The sequence below is a fragment of the Heterodontus francisci genome, chromosome 35 (genome assembly GCF_036365525.1).
Source record: "Heterodontus francisci isolate sHetFra1 chromosome 35, sHetFra1.hap1, whole genome shotgun sequence".
In the NCBI taxonomy this organism is placed as follows: Eukaryota; Metazoa; Chordata; class Chondrichthyes; order Heterodontiformes; family Heterodontidae; genus Heterodontus; species Heterodontus francisci.
This window is the reverse complement of record NC_090405.1, coordinates 56970646-56985261: the sequence shown is the minus strand read 5'-3', so window position 1 is coordinate 56985261 and position 14616 is coordinate 56970646. Positions and strand designations below refer to the sequence as shown.

Below are 14616 nucleotides of genomic sequence, written 5' to 3'. Positions count from 1 at the left end.
TTACAGTAGACCTGTCATCTCTAGGACTGGATCCGAATGCAACCCTGACAGACTGGGGCAGCCAGGGTTCTTGAGTTGGAGCTGATATATGTTGGCAGTGTGCTGGGAGCTGTGCCCCACTTTCATTCTTGCACTGGTGGCAATAACTAGGACCAGTTCGCTTGCAGAGCCCACACTCTCATCACAAGATACTGAATTTGCTGAGTTCTTGTGTCTGGCAGTAATGGTTAATTGTATCAATGTTTTATAGTAGTTGGGATCTAGAATGCACTGCCTGAGAGGGTGGTGGAAGCAAATTCAGTTGTGCTTTTCAAAAGGGATTTGGATAAGTACCTAGTGTTATCCTGTAATTTTTTTTCCCGTGTGTGCCTTTAAGACTGGAAGAGAGCCCTACTGCTTTAAGGCAGTGAGTTCTAAAGACTGAGTCAAAGTGTGCATTCTCATTGCCTTGGATACAGCCATTTGGAGACTGCGATTCAAAGGGTACATTCTTGTTGCCTTGGATACAGCCACTTGGACTGAGCATCGAGAGATACATTTATTATAATTTAATTTTGAACTGACTTACAGTGCAAACAGTCTGTTCTAACAGGAGACACAGACAGCTGTGTGTTAGCACCTGAAAGGAGAAACAGACCATTTAAACTGAAGAAAGAGAGTTTAGTCTGTTTGTTTATTATCTCTCAAAATTCTAAACAGAGATCTCTGATAATTTAAACTGAAGGAAGGGAAGTTCGACTGTGACAATCTATTATCCCTCAAAAAAATTCTAAAGCCAAATTGATTCATTTAAAAAGTGTTTGCAAATTGTTAAGTGTTGAAATTCATTGCTGGAGAAGGAAAGCATCGTTTACTGCTGGAATTAGACTACAGACTGTTCTACTGTTGAAGAACCTTCTTTTCCCCATCGGATGGCTGTGAGGACTTCAAGCAACTTTGGACTTTTTTCACCTCCGGCATGAGTGTGAATTTGCAAGGACTCTAATTTTTCTATTTTAAATGTTTAAATCTTTGTGGTGTTTAAGAATTTAGTTTTTCTAATTAAACAGTTAATTTGTTGATTTAAAGACACCTGGTTTGGTTAGCCTCATTCAGGGGTTAATAGATGGTACAATTTGGCTGGGTCTTTCTTTAATTTGGAAAATTTAAAATGATCTGTGGAGGGACGGGATAGAACTAACGGTGTGTTTCTCCCACCACAATCAGAATCATATATTTTGATTGGGGGTTTTGACTGGCGTGGTGAGTCATAACACTAATCATAGTCATAACAGCACAGAAGGAGGCCATTCAGCCCATTGAGCACATGCCACCTTTCTGTAGAGAAATCCAATCAGTCCCATTCCCCAGCTCTATCCCTGTAGCTCTAAGTTTATTTCCCTCAAGTGCCCATCCAATTTCCTTTTAAAACCAATCAGTGTTTCAGCTTCCACTTCTGAGGCAGCGAGTTCCAGGTCATTACCACTCGCTGTGTAAAACTGTTATTCCTCACATCGCCCCTTGCATCTGTTGCTCAAAACCTTAAATCTGTGTCCCCTCGTCCTTGTAACATCAGCTAATGGGAACAGCTTTTCTTTGTCTACCTTATATAAACCTGTGAGAATCTTGTACACCTCTATCAAATCTCCCCGCAATCTCCTTTTCTCCAAGCAGAACAACCCCAGCTTCTCCAACCTAACCTTGTAGCTAAAATCCCTCATCTTTGGAACCATTCTGGTATATCTCCTCTGCACCCTCTCAAGGTCTGGCACATCTTTCCTAAAGTGTGGTGGCCAGAACTGGATGCAATACTCTAGCTGTGGCCTAATCAAAGCTTTATAAAGATTCAACATAACCTCCTGCTGTTGTACTCAGTACCTCTATTTATGAAGCCAAAGGTCCCATATGCTTTGCTAACTACTCTCTCAATATGTCCTGTCACCTTTAAAGATCTATGTACGTGCACCCCTGGATCCCTCTGCCCCTGTGCGCTCTTTAGAATTGAACCATTTAGTCTACATTGCCTCTCCCTATCCCTTTTGCCAAAATGCAACACCTCACATTTCTATGTATTAAATTCCACTTATCTGCCCATTCTGCTAGCCTATCTATGTCCTGTTGTAGTTGATTGGTATCCTTGGTGTCTGCCTAGATAATAAAAATTTGCCAAGATACAGGGAAGGGGCTGAGGAGTGGGACTAGCTGAGTTGTTGCAGAGAACCAGCATGGACTTGACGAGCTGAATGGTTACAGCACGGAGAAAGGTCATGCTATAGAGCATAATATTGTAAGGAATAAAGTAGAGTTAAATGAAGTAGAGACTAAAGTTTAACTCCAGCTTTTTGACTTGAAATGTTTTGCAACTTGAATGGCTTTCTTCTATCACAGGGAGTGAGCCCAGAGATGCTGGCACTGATCAGCGCAGTTCTGGTATTATTCGACTACATACAATCAAACAAGTCATCGACAGAGTAAGGTTACTTCTTGTGTCAATGAGCAACTTTTGATTGTGTGTATGAAGTGAATTTCATATTCAGAAATGGCTTTCTGCCCTTGTTTTCTGTTAGGATAAGCATGCCGTGTTGGACATTACTCCAAATGCAGTGGACCGTTTGAATTATGCACAGTGGTACCCAATCGTAATTTTCCTAAACCCTGATTCCAAGCAAGGTGTTAAGATCATGCGACAAAGACTCTGTCCAGAGTCCCGAAAGAGTGCTAGGAAGTTGTTTGAGCGTGCCTTGAAACTGCGTAAGAACAATCATCATCTCTTCACTTGTGAGTATAGCATATCAATCCTAAATATGCAGCAAGTACTGCTGAATTTTTGATTAACTGAGGTTTTTAATATTTATATTGTACCAGGGCATTAGGAATAACTTTACACATAATTTTAAATATTATAAAGCACCTTGCATTTATATATAGCACCTTTCACGAGGTCAGGACATCCTAAAGTGCTTCACAGGCAATGAAATAAGTCATTTGTAGAGCAATATTTTAAAATTGAGGCAGGAACCAATGTATGTCAGCATGCACACAGGTGATGGTAGAATAGGACTTGGTGCAATTTAGGATATGGCTAGCAAAAGTTTTAGATGAGCTTAAGTTTCCAGAGGGTGCAGTGTTGCAGGCTGGCCAAGAGAATGCTGGAATAATCCAGTCTGGAGGTAACAGAGACATGGATGAGGGTTTCTGCAGCAGCTAAGCTAAGGCTTGGATGGAGATGGGCACTGTTATGAAGGTGGAAGTAAGTGGTCTTGGTACTAAAGGGGATATGGTGTTGTAAACTCATCTCAGGCTAAAATGGACTCCAAGGTTGTCATAGAGTCATAAAAAGATACAGCACTGAAACAGGCCCACTGAGTCTGTGCCAACCATCAACCACCCATTTATACTAATCCTACATTAATCCTATATTCCCTACTACATCTCCACCTTCCCTCAATTCTCCTACCACCTACCTACACTGGGGGCAATTTACAACAGCCAATTTACCTATCAACCTGCAAATCTTTGGCTGTGGGAGGAAACCGGAGCACCCGGCGGAAACCCACGCAGTCACAGGGAGAACTTGCAAACTCCGCACAGGCAGTACCCAGAACTGAACCCGGGTCGCTGGAGCTATGAGGCTGCGGTGCTAACCACTGCGCCACTGTGCTGCCCCTTGTGAACAATCTGGCTCAGCCTTGTATAGTGGCCAAGGGGAAAGATTGAGTTGGTGGCTAGGGGATGGAGTTTGTGACCAAAGACAATGGTTTTGCACTCCCATTATTTAATTGGAGGAAATTTCTGCTGATCCAAAGTTGGATTTTGGTCAAGCAGTGTGACAAATGAGAGGCAATGGATGGGTTGAGAGAGGGCTGATGAGGTAGAGCTAGCTGTCATCGGCATATATATGGGACCTGATGGGTTTTTGGATGATGTCATCAAAGGGCAGTATATAGATGACAAATAGGAAATCAAGGGTGGTCAGATCAAAGTGTCTCAAGGAAAGCAGACAAAATTATTTAATATTTAATCATATGAAAGGAGATCACATTTGTAATGCATCATTGCAGCAGCATCCCACATGAAGCAGATACTTGTAACTACTTTTTGTTGGGTAAGGTCATTGTGTCTTTGTTCCAGTTTTGATTGAAAGTTCTAGTCAGTAGCTGCTTGAACCCCAGAATAAATATGAGTTGTTCCTCGTTTTTTTAGTTCATGCAGTTGCATTGTATGGATCTTGGGTGAGTCAGAAGCTCATGAGTGCAACAGATCGAGCTCAGTGTAAAGTTCATCAGTGGATTATTGTTTAAGAGTTAAAAGTGTTGCGAAGTTGAGTTTTGTTACTGTTTTCATTTATTCTTGCTTCTGTACAACTTTGTCATATAAATTTTTTTAGTAAATTTTAACTGTAGTTATGTGGTCTTTCAGTGGTGTTTCCTATTGATTTAGAAATATCTGAAGGATATTGGCTGGGTGTGCACCCTGACAGAAGAATCATAGAGTTATACAGCACGGAAACGGCCCCTTCGGCCCATCTTGTCTGTGCCAGCCGTCAAGCGCCCAACTATTCTAGTCCCATTTTCCAGCACTTGGCCTGTAGCCTTGTATGCTATGGTGTTTCAAGTGCTCATCTAAATACTTGTTAAATCTTGTGAGGGTTCCTGCCTCTACCACCCCTTCAGACAGTGTGTTCCAGATTCCAACCACTCTCTGGGTGAAAATCTTTTTTCCTCAAATCCCCTCTAAACCTCCTGCCCCTTCCCTTAAATCTGTGCTCCCTGGTTATTGACCCCTCGGTTAATGGAAAAAGTTTCTTCCTATCTAATCTATCAGTGCCCCTCATAATTTTGTATACCTCAATCATGTCCCCCCTCAGACTTCTCTGCTCTAAGGAAAACAACCCCAGCCTTTTCAGTCTCTCTTCATAGCTGAAATGCTCCAGCCCAGACAACATCCTGGTAAATCTCTGCAATCACATCCTTCCTCCAGTGTGGTGACCAGAACTCCAGCTGTGGCCTACTAGCATTTTATGCAGCTCCATCATAACCTCCCTGCTCTGATATTCTATGCCTCGGCTAATAAAAGTAAGTATCCCATATGCTTTCCTAACCACCTTATCTACCTGTGCTGTTGCCTTCAGTGATCTATGGAGAAGTACACCAAGGTCCCTCTGTACTTCCTAGGATCCTACCATCCATTGTGTATTCCCTTGCCTTGTTAGTCCTCCCAAAATGCATCACCTCACACTTCTCAGGATTAAATTCCATTTGCCACTGCTTCGCCCATCTTACCAGCCCATCTATATCGTCCTGTAATCTAAGGTTTTCCTCCTCTATTTACGACACCACCAATTTTCGTGTCATCTGCAAACTTACTGATCATACCTCACAGTGGCGCAGTGGTTAGCACCGCAGCCTCACAGCTCCAGGGACCCGGGTTCAATTCTGGGTACTGCCTGTGTGGAGTTTGCAAGTTCTCCCTGTGACCGCGTGGGTTTTCGCCGGGTGCTCCGGTTTCCTCCCACCGCCAAAGACTTGCAGGTGATGGGTAAATTGGCCATTGTAAATTGCCCCCTAGTGTAGGTAGGTAGTAGGGAATATGGGATTAATGTAGGGTTAGGATAAATGGGTGGTTGTTGGTTGGCACAGACTCGGTGGGCCGAAGGGCCTGTTTCAGTGCTGTATCTCTAAATAAAATTAATTATTAATGAGGGGATTAATTGTTCACCTTGATGCAACACTATCCCAGATTTCTTGCACATATGGTCAAGTTCAGTGTGTAGGAATTGCCCATAAGAAAGCATGGCGGGACTGACGTATGAGGAGAGATTGAGTCGGTGAGGATTATATTCGCTGGAGTTCAGAAGAGTGAGGGGGGGCTCTCATAGAAACCTATAAAAATCTAACAGGACTTGACAGGGTAGATGCAGGAAGGATGTTCCCAATGGTGGGGGAGTCCAGAACCAGGGATCACAGAATCACAGAATAATACAGTGCAGAAGAGGCCCTTCAGCCCATTGAGTCTGCACCGATGCATTAAAGACACCTGACCTGTCTATCTAATCCCATTTGCCAGCACACGGCCCATAGCCTTGAATGTTATGACGTGCCAAGTGCTCATCCAGGTACTTTTTAAAGGATGTGAGGCAACCTGCCTCTACCACCCTCCCAGGCAGTGCATTCCAGTCCGTCACCACCCTCTGGGTAAAAATGTTTTCCCTCAAATCCCCCTTAAACCTCCCGCCCCTCACCTTAAACTTGTGACCCCTAGTAACTGACCCTTCAACTAAGGGGAACAGCTGCTCCCTATCCACCCTGTCCATGCCCCTCATAATCTTGTACACCTCGATCAGGTCACCCCTCAGTCTTCTCTGCTCCAGCAAAAACAACCCAAGCCTATCCAACCTCTCTTCATAGCTTAAATGTCATAGTCTAAGGATACGGGGTAAACCTTTTAGGACTGAGATTAGGAGAAATAGTAGGGGCGTGGAACGCCCTGCCTGCAACAGTAGTAGACTCGCCAACTTTAAGGGCATTTAAGTGGTCATTGGATAGACATATGGATGAAAATGGAATAGTGTAGGTCAGATGGTTTCACAGGTCGGCGCAACATCGAGGGCCGAAGGGCCTGTACTGCGCTGTAATGTTCTAATTCAAAGAGTGGTGAGCCTGTGGAATTCGCTACCACAGAAAGCAGTTGAGGCCAAAACATTGTATGTTTTCAAGAAGGAGTTAGATATAGCTCTTGGGTCTAAAGGGATCAAAGAGTATGGGCGAAAGCGGAACAGGCTACTGAGTTGGATGATCAGCCATGATCATAATGAACGGCGGAGCAGGCTCAAAGGGCCGAATAGCCTACTCCTGTTTTCTATGTTTCTATGAATAAAAGGTTTTAGGAAGTAGCTGAAATTCTAATGGTTTCCATAACATTTCTTTTACAGCTAACATCAATTTGAATTCAATGAATGAAGGCTGGTACGGGGCGCTGAAAGAATCTGTTCAGCAGCAACAGAACCAGTTAGTTTGGGTATCAGAGGGCAAGGTAGGATGGAAATTTATTGTAACTTGAGTGAAAATACACAGAGCATTTTTAAAAGAAATGTTTTTTCTCTTCCCCACTGCATGATGCCTTGAGCAAGCAGATACACACTGTGCTTTCTTACTTTTGCCTATAGAGCTCTTGTACTAACTCCTGCCAGGGCAGTCAGGACTTGTGGCCTGATTGTAGGACATAGCTAGTATTCTTACTACTGGTATGGCCAGGTGAGGAAGGGGTCTCAGGCTCCCCCTTTCGCCCCTTTTCTGCTTTGACTACAACAGGGTTTATTCTTTTTAACACAGTGATTGCACTTACCACCTCAGTGAGCACTTGCTCCTGTTCCTCTAATTGCCAAAGAACCAATCAGGCAGGTTTTTCGAGTTAAAATTAAAAATTGGGTTATAATTACTAAAAATACGCTACGCATTCATGTAGACAGTCACACGAGAGTCACACGCACATAAATAGATTACAGAGGAAAAACAGCTTTGGTGGTTGGAGTAGAGTTTGGAATAAATGGAATTTAAATACAGTTTTAAATCTCAAGTCCTCAGCTGCAGCTGTATTTTTGAAGTCCTCACTGGACCACATACACAATGGTGGGCTTGCTTTTCTCAGGGCTTCTGAAGGCAGAAGAGGGGTTTGATCCTTGTCTCCTTGTTGCTGATTGTGGTGGTTTGATGAGAGAGAGAGAAAGCTGCTTTATTGATGGCTTTTCCAGTTACTTTTCTCTGCTTTCTGTGAGATAAAACTTAGTCTCCCCAAAGCTGCACAAGCAGTCTCACCTTTTTGTGGTGATAATGAGATTCTTCTGGAATCTTCTCTGAGATTCAAGGCTCTTTCAAAGTCAATGCGTGTCGATGGCTTCTGATGACCGTGTTGCTAAAGCCATTTCAGGTAATTTAATCAGAGAGCACTGCATTGTTTTGGCTAGGTTGAGTCAGTTGTGTTGTCTCCAGTCCAATCTTTTGGTGTTTCAGATGTAAATTGCAGTGGCCATCTTGGCTGCTCGTTTACTTTTTTAAAAAGTTATTTGTAAGACTTTCCAGTAAAAGACTCCGGCAAGGTTCCAACCGATGAAATTAATATTTCCCATTTGGCATGTAGGGTTTTCATGACACGACATATTCCTCATCTGAAGATGAACAGAAGAACTTGTGACAACCCACATCCCCTCCCTCTGGCGAAACGGGCAGGGGTATTGTTGAACCAATTTGTATTTTGGTGTTTGAAACCTGTAAACTTATGAACTCTAGGAAGCATTCCTGAAAGTGAAAGTAGCCACAAAGTCTGCTAATGTTTATATCCTTTAGAAAGAAAATTGATGACTGGGTGGATATTGAGCCATACAGGTAAGGTCCCAGGTTTGAAAACTCTGCTCAGTGGGAGTATTTCAGATGTCTGCTTGTCCATGGCAGTGAATAAATCAGACAGGGCTCCCACTCCTGATCACTGCAGAGTGATCCCTCTGGGAAAGTTGACATTTATGGAATCAAGCTCATAATGGCAATTTGGACATTGTGCATGATGGTTGTTAGTACTTCCTCTCTCAACGATCCCAGCAAAGTTCACCACCTTCAAGAGAAGCAGTTATTGGGAGGAAGGTGAGAGGAATTGACTTGGTAAAAAGTCCTTCACATTCCTGAAGATCTACTTGGTTAATGAGCTTTAGTAAAACACTTTGTTTAACTGGTGAGTGTAATATTTGTGTAATTATGTGATGGTCTGCTCAGATTCGGTATGTTCTTGTAGGCTGACGGTACAGCAGAGGATGACCTTGACTTGCACGATGATCGTTTGTCATACCTGTCAGCTCCAGGAAGTGAGTACTCTATGTACAGCACTGACAGTAGACACACTTCAGACTATGATGACACAGACACGGAAGGTGGTGCCTACACTGACCAGGAATTGGATGAGACTCTCAATGATGATATTGGTCCAACAGAATCTGCCATAACTAGGTCCTCAGAACCTGTAAGAGAAGATTCGTCAATGATGCACCCTGAGTCGATGACCCAAGCATTCCCTTCCTATCCAGTACACGTGCAAAGAGTGGACTCTCCTGTCTATAAGCCTACAACTAATCAGCCGGTGAGTTCAGTCTGTGATGAAACAGTTGGATTTGCTCTTTATTAAATGTCTATTTGAGCTGTAAAATACTGTTAAAGCCAAAGCTTATTGTGATTGTACCTCCCCTTGGAAGGTCAACAACTTGATTTACATTACATTAAAATAGAAAACCATTTCAAGGTGCTTCAGAGGTGCGAGGGAAAAATGGACACCAAGCTAATAAGGCCAGTAAGACTGAGAGGCAGAGCAGGCAGGGAAATGTTGCTGAGCACAGCGGGACTGGTAGTCTGAAGTGCATTTGTTTCAATGCGAGAAGTGTAATAGGTAAGGCAGATGAACTTAGAGCTTGGATTAGTACTTGGAAATATGATGTTGTTGCTATTACAGAGACTTGGTTGAGGGAAGGACAGGATTGGCAGCTAAACGTTCCGGAATTTAGATGCTTCAGGCGGGATAGAGGGGGATGTTAAAGGGGTGGGGGAGTTGCATTACTGGTTAAGGAGAATATCACAGCTGTACTGCGGTAGGACACCTCAGAGGGATCATGCAGCGAGGCAATATGGGTAGAGCTCAGGAATAGGAAGGGTGCAGTCACAATGTTGGGGGTTTACGACAGGCCGCCCAACAGCCAGCGGGAGATAGAGGAGCAGATATGTAGACAGATTTTGGAAAGATGCAAAAGCAACAGGGTTGTTGTGGTGGGTGATTTTAACTTCCCCTATATTGACAGGGACTCACTTAGTTTTAGGGGCTTGGCAGAATTTGTAAGGAGCATCCAGGAGAGCTTCTTGAAACAATATGTAGATAGTCCAACTAGGGAAGGGGCCGTACTGGACCTGGTATTGGGGAATGAGCCCGGCCAGGTGGTCGAAGCTTCAGTAGGGGAGCATTTCGGGAACAGTGCCTGTGTGGAGTTTGCAAGTTCTCCCTGTGTCTGCGTGGGTTTCCTCCGGGTGCTCCGGTTTCCTCCCACATGCCAAAGACTTGCAGGTTGATAGGTTAATTGGCCATCATAAATTACCCCGAGTATAGGTAGGTGGTAGGGAAATATAGGAACAGGTGGGGATGTGGTAGGAATATGGAATTAGTGTAGGATTAGTATAAATGGGTGGTTGATGGTCGGCACGGACTCGGTGGGCCAAAGGGCCTGTTTCAGTGCTGTATCTCTAAACTAAAAGAAGATATTAGGAACGAGTGACTAAAAGCTTGGTGAGAAGTGGGTGTGAGGGAGGTGGGGAGAATTTGGGGGGTTGGGGGTTGAATTTCAGAGTGGGGGGCACAGGAAAGGTGGGGATGAACAAGAATCTGGAGTCAGAAGAATGAAGAGTTCTGGCTGAGGGAGTGGTTAGCCGTGGGTGCAGGGGTGAGTCGTGGAAGAATTTGAACACAAGGATGAAAATTTTACTTTTCTGATATTGGGAACTGGAAATCATTGTACGTAAGGGAGGATGGGGTGATAAGCAAGTGAGCTGGTGCAGAATTGGAGCAGGCAGCAAAATTTGTTGAAGAGGGCAAGAGACAGCTGGATGGATGTTCTATCTTGTAACAAAGTAGTTGTTTGGCTTCTCACAGTTGTTTGAGGTGATTGAGCAAGGGAGAAGACTAATAGTAGAGAAAAGTAGCGAAGGGTTATATTTGCTTGTAGGATGGTCCTACAGCAGTGGGTGGTTTTGGCAGAGACAATTGAGGCTTGGTAGATTTCTTGTTCACCCAGATTTGCTACTGGATGGCCAGTCCAGTTGTGCATTAAATATGCTCATGTGCACCCCTATGATGAGGGAGCAGAAAACTTGCCAGGGATAAAACAGGATTGGGTCCCAGAGCTGAATGTGTGTTGACTGGAATCGATCTTCCATTTAACTAAAAAAAAAGCTGCTTGTAATTCAGTCAGAAATTCCTGTCAGTAAAGTGAGCACTGTAAGTCTCAGGCCTTTGAGACTTTAAAAAGGAAAACCTCATTGATAAAGACTTTTCTGCATGAAGTGAAGAAACCATAACACAGTGTTTAACTTGGAACAAACAGCATTCGATATAAAAGACCATTATATTTATGGATATAAAATTACACAACCTACTGTATCCTTCAATTGTTCTTTTAAAAAAACATTGTTGCATAGCCTGCCTTTATTGTCATGGTACAGTACTGTACTCAAATGTCAGCATTAAATAAGGTTCTGACACAGGAGAGAAACCAGTGACTGACGTTTTATACTGCTGTAAATCAAGAAGTGGCTTTCCACCAGCAGGCCACTTCGTGTCAGTGTGGAGGTACTAGGTAGGCTCTTACCTGGGTTACAGGCTGTAGATGTATAATGTCGGACAGCCGATTAATGGGCTCCCTCTATCCGTTGCAATTGATGCAAGCAGTCTTTCTTTGGCCTCCTTATCTCGAAAGACAATGGGTAAGCGCCTGGAGGTGGTCAGTGGTGTGTGGAGCAGCGCCTGGAGTGGTTATAAAGGCCAATTCTAGAGTGGTGGGCTCTTCCACAGGTGCTGCAGAAAAATTTATTTGTCGGGACTGTTACACAGTTGGCTCTCCCCTTGCACTTCTGTCTTTTTTCCTGCCAACTGCTAAGTCTCTTCGACTCGCCACACTTTAGCCCCGCCTTTATGGCTGCCCGCCAGTTCTGGCGATCGCTGGCAACTGACTCCCACGACTTGTGGTCAATGTCACAGGACTTCATGTCGCGTTTGCAGACGTCTTTAAAGCGGAGACATGGATGGCCGGTGGGTTGATACCAGTGGCGAGCTCGCTGTACAATGTGTCTTTGGGGATCCTGCCATCTTCCATGTGGCTCACGTGGCCAAGCAGTCTAATCATCAGGGAACTGATGGCATTGTAGTTGTGAGTCTACAAAATGCCATGGGTTAAGATCAGCTGATTTTGTTAAGTAAATGACAGAGCTGTCCCCAGTATTTGTGCTCAATAATAATGGAGACCGGGAGTACAGTGCACAAGTTACTCTCCAGAGATTGGTACAGTTTTACAAGTCAGTCTAAAAGCCTTAAAAATCCCCCTCAGTATGCCATGTCTGTCTTAACACTAACCTTGAAATAGTAGACCTGTCTGATGTTTCTATTTCCCAAAGCCTTTTTGCTGTCTCTTAGACTAAAGAGGGTAATTTATATTTTTTCCAGTGGGTTTTTCAATATTACTTCTAATCTTAAATGTGTAATCTTTAAAACATAACACTGCTAAAAATGAATTTGTACATAAGTTAGTTAATATTTAAATTATTGGATGGTGAAATTTGTGAAACCTTGATTATGAATTCTACAGTTAGGGATTAATTTCCATTTGTTAAAATATTTATAACTGTAACTAATTGTAATAGAATTATTTGTTGTTTAAAAGTTTAGTCAACTTCTGTTTTGCCAAGCATGCACCTTGTAGACAACATCACTTATATTAATCTATTTAATTTTATCTTGGACATTTCACAGAAAGCAGATATTCCTCTTGCGGTCCTCAATTCATCCCAGCAGCTTGAATCCATTTCTGTGGTGACCGTGCCCTCTACAGTCAATACCACAGTAGATCTAGCCAATGTGAGACTGGAGGAGATCGCCCCTCCTCGCTACAGCAGCCCTGAACCCCAGAGCGACCCCTACAGCAGACCCAGCCCTGAACCTCCTCAGGTTATTCATTCTGTCAGTCCTGAGAGGCTGAGAGATCCAGAACCGACAGCAACTCGAACTGCAGAACCAACAAAGGTACCACTTGCTGCAAAATCTTTGGCATGCCTTCTATTCCGAGCTTCCGCTTGCTAATACTTAACCACTTTCTCTGCCTTTGTAGCTGATATCATTGCTGAAGTTAGAGGCCAGACCAAATATGTGTTTTCAGCAAAATAACAATTGCCAGCTTTTATGGTGGAGTGGAGATAGGGGAAGTTTGTGGTGCCTAAACTCCCCCAATAGATGTTACTGACCTGCTTTGTAAACACTGTGTGATATAGTATTTACTGGATATGACGAGGCATCTGCACTAACATTTTTTATTTAATCAGAAAATTTCCCTCCTTTCTAACAGAAAAGTATTATCCAACAAATTTTAAAAGCTAATAAACAGGTTGATGTAATTGAAAATGAAAACCAGTGTTCCAATGTTTCAATTGCATTGAGAAATTTTAAATTCTAACAGGTTTTTAACGCTAATCTAGTTGGTTTGGCCTATACCTTGAACTTTTGCTTGTGCACCTTTTCTGCTTTCCTTCTGTAAATACTTGTTTGCTCCTCTTAACAAGATTCTCTGTGCTGGGCTGGCCGCTGTACCTTTCGTGGACTGCAAGTAGCATTGCTGTGGCATGACTGGAAGGGATCCTGATGCAATTACAACCGTTAGCATGTTTGCAGATATTTGTTTCACACACACTTAACTCACACAGAGCCATTTCAGGGTGAATGCTTGTGTGTTCTGTTAATTGTGACTATAAAAGGAGATGGACCGGAGGTCTAAGAGCGCCATGACTTTAGCCGTGCTCTGTAATTCTGTTCAAATATAATCTTTCTGTTGATCAGTTGAGTCATGTTTTTGTATCTATTAAGATAGAAGTCATAGATATTCTGTACTATGAAAAGAATTAATCTAGTACTGCACCAGTTATATTTAAAATCTGGTTTTGTTCATTGCAACAAGACTTTGAAAAGGACTTTTTTTTTTATAAAGTTACACAAATACAACTCATGGTAGCTGTACTTAGTAGAAAATCATCTCAATGTGTGCTCTCTGTGAGTCTCTATTTAAAGTTGTTTGTCTTAAGGTGTATTGAGATTGTGATTCTTGAGAGCTGTCTGGGTAAAGTGCCTGTGTGTGATGGCGAGCAGTGCCACAGAACTTAAAGATGTATCTTTTTACCAATCATTTTATTTGTATTTGCAAGTTCCCAAGGTCACTCCCTTCTACTGCATTGAGAATGTTCAATGGCTATTCATGTTCCCTTGCCTGGACTCCAATGTTCAGAAAGGAAGGACATTGTCATAGGCCTGATGGTGACAGTAGCTGCCTGTGCCCTCTCTTTGCCAGGGTGTAATGCATGCATGTATGAAAAGAGGACATGAACTTGTTGGTTTAAATTGGGGCTTTTCAGAATAAAAACTTATAATTTGGCCTGGTTGTAACAGTTTAATTCTGTCCAATTGCTACCTTCCAAATATAACACACAAGATGGCTATTCGTTGTAATACTTTTGACTGGCAGGTATAACATTTTCAGTTTTTTATTTAAAGACATAATTTTAATCAACCAACCCCATGTAATTTCCAGCATTAATGTGATGAGCTAAACAAAACAACTTGAAAGGTAAGTGATAATTCAGCCTGCCCACAAACTGAATGGTTTGCCCCATATTAACTACTAATGATTCAGAACCTTGAAAGGACCAGTTCTCAAATTGATTAAGATAAAGCTTTTAAACCTCATTTGCCATTACATTTCAGTCCGCATTTGTGTAATGTTAGCTGCTGTCTTATGTTTACACCTGCCCAGTTCATATCCATCTATAAACTTGAGATTCTTAGGCAGTAATTAGTTTG

At 42.8% G+C, this 14616-nt stretch overlaps 1 protein-coding gene across 8 annotated transcripts in view; it reads left to right on the top strand.

The window, feature by feature from the left end:
* Positions 1-14616, top strand: part of tjp1a (tight junction protein 1a) — a 250381-nt gene that overhangs the window by 182348 nt on the left and 53417 nt on the right. For 6 of the 8 annotated variants that reach the window (XM_068015684.1, XM_068015682.1, XM_068015685.1 and 3 more), the window contains 5 exons: positions 2368-2450; positions 2547-2757; positions 6911-7011; positions 8761-9102; positions 12526-12795. In XM_068015684.1, coding sequence (XP_067871785.1) covers positions 2368-2450; positions 2547-2757; positions 6911-7011; positions 8761-9102; positions 12526-12795 — 1007 coding nt within the window. The remainder of the gene's footprint in view (positions 1-2367; positions 2451-2546; positions 2758-6910; positions 7012-8760; positions 9103-12525; positions 12796-14616) is intronic. The other 2 variants (XM_068015688.1, XM_068015686.1) reach the window with 1 other exon arrangement.